At 39.1% G+C, this 7035-nt stretch overlaps 1 protein-coding gene across 4 annotated transcripts in view; it reads right to left on the reverse strand.

The window, feature by feature from the left end:
* The window catches only part of esrrga (estrogen-related receptor gamma a), a 58956-nt gene that overhangs the window by 49933 nt on the left and 1988 nt on the right, over window positions 1–7035 (reverse strand). For 2 of the 4 annotated variants that reach the window (XM_037690683.1, XM_037690681.1), the window contains exon 2: window positions 1654–1770. In XM_037690683.1, the coding sequence (XP_037546611.1) occupies window positions 1654–1770 (117 nt within the window). Of the gene's footprint in view, window positions 1–1641; window positions 1771–7035 lie in introns of all 4 variants that reach the window. The other 2 variants (XM_037690682.1, XM_037690672.1) reach the window with 1 other exon arrangement.

Genomic DNA, 7035 nt, shown 5'->3' on the forward strand with positions numbered 1-7035 from the left:
CCTCTTTTCATAGTTGGGAGAGCAGTGGGAGTAGAAAGGTCAGAGGTGGGCAGACAGGAGAAAAAGAAAGAAGCAAAAAGCAACATGGGAATGTGAAAATGAGTGAGTGAGTGTATTTAATCAAAGCGGTGAATAGGGCAGATGATCTCCCTTGTTTTCTGGTTTGGTTCATCGCTGAACAAGTGCTGAGAGAATCAGTTATTGTCTGCATTTTAATCTCCCTTATGTGAAGTGAAACAAAGGTGTAGTCGGAGTCTGGAGGCAGGCCTTTGACTGCGTTCACTCTTAAGGCAGTTTTTCAATGGGCTGTGACTGTTCAGAAACTCGTTGGTGACTCAGATTTGGGATTAAAATTGCATGAAAATAATTTCATTTTGTGTTACAGTTTGACGGTGTTTGCATTCAGGTGACCAGTGTGCCATGCAACCATGTTCTGCCTGGCTAGCTTTTCAAAATAATGGCCCATTTTTGTGCACACTGTACGCATAACTGCACTCTTGGCCGTGCCAGTTTTTTGTTGTCCATCGCCGCCCACCTACCTACCTCGGCTCGATTTGTACGCATCTTAGCAGCTCCCCCCCCCACCCCCATTCATTATTTAATTGTAGGAGTACATCTTTGAAACAAAGACAGGCAGATTTGGACCAGCTTTTTAATAATTAATAATTATCTTCAGCGTGCTTATTAAACCTGAACATTTGCCTTGAAAGTTTTTTTGTCAGGTGAATTCCCATGCGAGTGTCTAGCGCTCCTGAAATAGGTTGGAGACACCCACAGAAAAATTCAGATGGGTTGAAGACACGTTGGGGATGCCTTTGACAACTCTGTGACTAATTAGAGGGAAAAGTTGTTGCACACATTTTTTAACATGTTCAAAAGACCCTAAACGTCTGTCAATGGACAGGCGTTTAGTCTTAAGCGACTTACGTAAACTAGCTGAACCCCCCCCAAAAAGATGCTCTGGAGATTTCCTCATGAATGCGGTTTATTAATAGGTTGCAACCCAGTGAGATAATGTTTTTTTTACAAATAATTCTGTGCAGTTTGTGTTGTCAAGGTGAAAGAGAATTCATGCAATGTTAATCACTTACAACCTGAAGTGTTTCCTAACGTGGACACAGGTACACTCATGTTTTTAGGTTTAGGTTTCAGTAGGTAAGTAGAACAAGATGTGATAAAAATTAATTAGTCAGAAAAAAGTAAGAACACAATAGCTATAAAAAGAAAAAAATAGAAACAAGTTTAGGAAAGCAACCACAAGTATATGACAGAAAAGTCTCATAAGTAGAGGAATGGTTTCTTGAGGTTGTTGCATGTACTTTGATTTACAAGAGTACTTCACAAATATGTATGTTGTTGTATTTGTTGCTCATTCATAATAAAATTTTGCAGTAGTTAGTTATAATTATGGAATAGTTTGTTTCAATATTTCTCTAAATTAGGACTACATTTAGCATTAATCCTTTGCACTCTGTATAAGGTTAGAATTAAAAGTTTTGTAAGTATCACTGACATGATGCAAAAAAAAAAAATGTTTAGACTGGCACAAGTTATTTGGCCTGGCTTCTTTTAAATCATGTACATCAAACAAGCTTTAAAATATTACATATAAACAAGGTAAGAGAAAAATAAGGAAGAGACCTTTTCCCTTACCCTCTCTCAGCATGCCCACGGTCAGACACTTCATAAAGCGGCACGCCTGGCACGATTTGCGTCTCCTCTTGGTGATCTCACACTCGTTGGTGGCTGGACAGCTGTACTCAATGTTGCCTGTGGCACGTAGACATGTTGGAGAAGAACACAGGGACAGGTTTCATTTCAGATAGATACATCAAGAGCCAGACAGACAGGCAGGGAGACAACCTGTGAGACCCCTGAAACTTAAAGCATAAAGATCAGAAAAACAGAGATTTTATGTTGTAATATAAAACAAGACACCAAAACAAAATCCCCTTTTATTCATTACCACCTTCAATTAGTGGATTTGCTGTAACAATTTGGAGCTTATTTAGCTTGTTTGTTTTATTTTAATCCATTTGCAGTAATAGCTATGCTAAGATCTTAAACAAAAACAAATGTATCTCTTCCTCCCATGCCCATCTGACAGCTACAGTGGCCAAGCGAGCTGATACATCTCCCTCTGAAACAGAGTAAACAGTGATTACTATTGACTGCAGCTGTGGAGAGGATGTTTTCTCATTACTGGGTTGATTAGGGAGCTAGTTAGCTTGGGAAAAGGCTAAATGCTCAAACACTTCCTAATGGGTGAAAAGACACTCTTTAATTGCCCTTGTTAGTTAAAGGCTAAACATGCTAAATGGTGAAGGAAGTCTTACACTCTAATAGATGCCACTAATGGGACTAGTTAGCTCACATCCAGCCCTTATATGCTGATGATACAGGAGGACCAGATTAATTCTGCTGTTAAGAGGGATACTTCCCTTGCAGTGAGCCTAAATGTGCTAATGACACGGGAGCCGCCTGGCTTAATGGGCACTCAGTTAAAGGCCTTGCTATTTCAAAGAAACAGGTAGGCCCTCATTGATGAAAATGAAGAGGCATTTTGAGAGCAAGCAGTACTAAAATCAAATACAATATGTTGCACAATAAAAATGAAGAATTATACAAATGAAATTCATTTAACCTTTACTTAGACAGGTTAATCCCACTGAGCCTCGAGGACTCATTTACACGAGAGACCTGATTTCAACAAAGAATGATGACAACAATGGACAACAGTGACAACAACAGACAATTATAAAAAGGCATACTGATTTAAATTTTTTTTTTTTTACAAATTAAAATAAGAAGGCAGAAAATAAAAACATCTACATTATAAGGCAAATGTAGAAAACGAAAAACAGGAACGTGTAATAAATAAAATAAAATAAAATAAAATAAAAACTGCTTTGTGCTACTGTGGAAGCAAGTTCAGGATGGAAGTAAAACATTTTTAAAAACTGATATTGGAGTGAAAAAAATGACAGGAATAATATTTATGAAACTTTTATTTACAGTACACCAAACTAATACTTCAAACTGCACATGTACCACCCTGTAATACTGGTATGCTTGTAAAAAGTCCATTTTGATGGCCTAAATTACAGTTACACTTAGAAAAGTATAAAAATATGGAATCTACTGTATGTGTCACTTAGCCGTATAGTTTCTGTAAGCTCAGACTTAAACACCACTCTTCATAGCATGGAAATAGTTTGGAAATCAAGTGCTTTATATCTGATATCTAATGTTCCCTCTGCATGCATGCATGTGTGTGTACCTTTCCATCTTGTGAGTCTAATGGTACACTGTGGCAAACCAAAGCCGATCTGTTTTTGAAGGCTGTGTATGTGAAAAACGGGGAGATATAGGAGGGCTGTAAATCCTCAGCAATTTATTTTGAGGTGTGTGCATATGTCCACTTGCTGCATGACAATTGATCTCCATTGTGCAGACTGTGTCATGTGAATTTGCTATCTAGTCCCACCATTCTCATGCTGTATTTTCTTCTTTCTTTCTTTCTAAACTTAAATCTCTTCTCTCCACTTTTGACACGGTTTGGGATGTTAAATGAGAGCGGTGGAACAAATAGAGCAGACAGATTTGAACTAAATGCATTAAGCTGTTGCCTCAGGATTTCAATCAACACTGGATTAAAAATATAAATATGTACGTACTGTACGCATTTTAGCAAGTTTACTACTGACAAATTTGTTTATTACATACAGTTTTCATTCTTTACCTTCATCTTTCCTTCTCTCTTGTACGTTTTCCCTAGTGTAGTTTTTATTTTCACTGTTGTTTTCTCTCTCTCTTTCTCTTTCATTGCCCCATTTTTTGCCCTCTTCCACTTCCCCTTTATCCTTCTTTCTCAATAAGGTAGTGATAGATGCAGGTTGTCAGGTGTCGCTGGACTGACGCCACAGAAACAGCAGCTGCCAGAGCCACTTCCTCCACGCAGCGACACACACACACGCAAAAAGCACGCCAGCTCACACATACAGTTAATTCCTTCCTACATCCAAGTGCCCGGTCCACCCCCCCCCAATCCCCTGTTCTTCTCCCTGTCCAGCTGGAGTTTTTTTTTGGTGATTACCTGTGGTTTTATTGGCTAATGGGTTGAAACATACCAATATGTCTGCTCCTGCCATCTGAGACTGGCCCTACTTTCCTGCCAGTACAAACACATAAACACACACCACAGGAACATGTGCCCAGACGTGCACATGAACTTGTGCCCGTTTACATTTGGATGAACACACTGATGCACAGTCCACACCAAGACACATTAACATCCACGCTGTCTGTGGATAACTTTACAGTTTTATTCCAGTGATTGTTTTATTCCAGTGAATGCTGGAATGCTTCATCTGCATCTAAACAAACATTAGGAGTGGTATCGCCCAGTGGTGTAGTCTTCGTGATAAGATAGAATTTTATTGATCCCGCAGGAAATTGTTGATACGCGGGTATACAGTGTATACCCACTAGAAAAGCACAAGAATTTCAGTATACCCACTTAAAAGTGCTCAGTGATACATGACATACCATTAGGCATGTGTCATTGATATGTTAAACAGCAGTTAAATGCTTCCGTAACAATCTATCTCTGTATGCAGCGCTTGTTTATTACATTTGCTTATCCAGCGAATTATTGTATAGTTCTGTACTTACTACTTAATACTTGAACATGTTTTGCTTTGTTACCATTTTATAAATTCTGTAACATGTTTTTAATACAAAGCCAATTGTTGTACAAAGTTTGTTGTACATTTATTCAAATATAAGCATCAGAGAAATATGGAAATGTTCAATATGCTTAAAAATCAAAATAAATCAACAATTAAATTGTACTAACCATACATTGGTTTCTAAGCACAGTACACCCACTACAAAAATGTAGACTACACCACTGGTATGGCCACAGATTTGTGACAAGGTCATGTGTCTTATTCACATGTGTAATGACCAATATGTATATTTGAATGAACCTCTACTATATGAATTTGTGTGGGCTTCTGTTTATTTTCTTTTTTAACCAATATAGCTGTTTCAGAATCAGAATTAGAATAAGCTTTATTATCATTGTACCGAAATACAGTGAGATTATGTTTGTACAGTTGTTCGAAAGATGGGTGGAGTGCACATTGCTGCTGCTTCTGAGAGCGCGGCTCCTTATCCTTTTTCAGAATACGTTTTAGATAGAAAAGGGGAAAAGGCCATGAGGATAGGATAGTGGTATAACAAAAAAGATCTCTTCACATCTTGTCCTTATTAGGACATGATTTAAGTAATCCAAAAACTCTACCAGTAAGCACATTTATGAACACATTACATATGCATATGATGACAAGACAGTGAGATTTGTCCATGAAGCACTACTAGATAGTCCATAGTCCTGATAAGATGTTGGTGTCAGCCAGTGCAGCTCTGATAAACATTCACCAAAGTTGTTGTTGGGGGGGGGGGGGGGGGGTGCAATAGACAGAGCTTTTCCTTAGTTTGCACATATCCCAGGAGAAATTGGATAAGTCAGTCTGCTTTGATGCCAAACGGGGATTCAGATTCAGATAAGCCACAATTGTTGATTTTTTTCACGCAGACTGTTTTTTCTTGTCAGCCTTGAGTCCTGCTGATACTTTCGATCCAAAATGGCCAGATTTGTGGGCATTCCACTGGTCCGTGCTTATGAGCCCCCTCCAAGGTCATCCCCAACATGCTGGTGAGTCACAGAAGTCGCAGGTAGCCTACAATTCTCACAAATTGCTTCCACCTTATGGTTTAGCTCGTAAATCAGTTGATTTTGAGTGCTTGGAGCATGAACCAAACCTTCACACAGGCTCTGCAGTTTTGCCATGGCTGAAACTGCTGCCGCCGTCTTCTTCAATAGCCGATAACATACAAGTCCACCAGTGCCAAAAAGCAAAAACCCTGTTATCATGATTCCAATTATATAAACATCTTCAGTGTCCTCCTGAGACAATACAGAAAGGCGCATCAGCTCCCAAACTCCCCACGGATCCATGACGTATCCTGCTGCGTGCGTCTCAGTGGGGCATGAGTGCTCTCCAGGACCCTGTCGCTTTGTTGAACTTTTTTTTTTATCAATTGCATTGAAAGTCCAGCTGACCAGATCCATAACAGTAGTTTTCTGTTTTGGAAGATGTGTAAATATGAGCTTTAATACACAATACAGAGAGCAAAAAAGCAGGATGAGGACAGGAGAGGGAAGAAAAGGTGTACGCCTTGCACGAGTGCAAGTGAGGAAAGTTTGCTAGTTGCACTGTTCATGTCATTCCTTAATAAATACATTCAGGTCATTCATAGATAGTAGACCATGCACTAAATGTCATACTACTTCCTGCCAAGATCTTCTCATTTATTGGAAAAGCTGCTGGTCAGAGGCAAAAAAAGGAAAGCACAAGTAGAAGGACGGATGAAAAAGCAGATAGCTGGTTGCTGTCTGATATGACAGACCCAATGACTGACTTAATGGATCAATACTGACTGGCTGACTGACTGACTGGTAACTTGGTTATTACAGTGGCAGGCTGGCTGACATAAGGAATGTTCTGCTTATATACAGACATGAATAGTAATTACAAATGTGTAAATTGGGAGAGATTACCAGAGGAGAAAAAACCTTTTAAACTTTTCTTGCTTACTGACCGAACAACACTAAAAGTGTTAAGTGGGTTCTAATACAAAAATACCTAAAAGTGTCTCATGAAGTCATGGCTAAAGGAATGTTAGACAATAAAAGCATGTGTCTGGGTGTTTGTCTTGTTTTTCTCCATTTGTCCCTGTGAAGGACATGTGACCTGTCCAAAGTGTACCCCACCTCTTGTAAAATGACTGCTGTATATAGGCACCAGCACCCCGCAAAAAGACTGCAGATTAAAAGTCTCAGTTGCAATGTACTGACAGAAAAATATCAGTCTTTTAATGCCTTACACCTCCCCCCTCACACACCCACCCACCCACACAGATATATACACATATATATACACACACACATATATATATATATATATA

This window comes from Nematolebias whitei, chromosome 2, assembly GCF_014905685.2.
Source record: "Nematolebias whitei isolate Nwh7 chromosome 2, NemWhi1, whole genome shotgun sequence".
NCBI classification, from domain to species: Eukaryota; Metazoa; Chordata; class Actinopteri; order Cyprinodontiformes; family Rivulidae; genus Nematolebias; species Nematolebias whitei.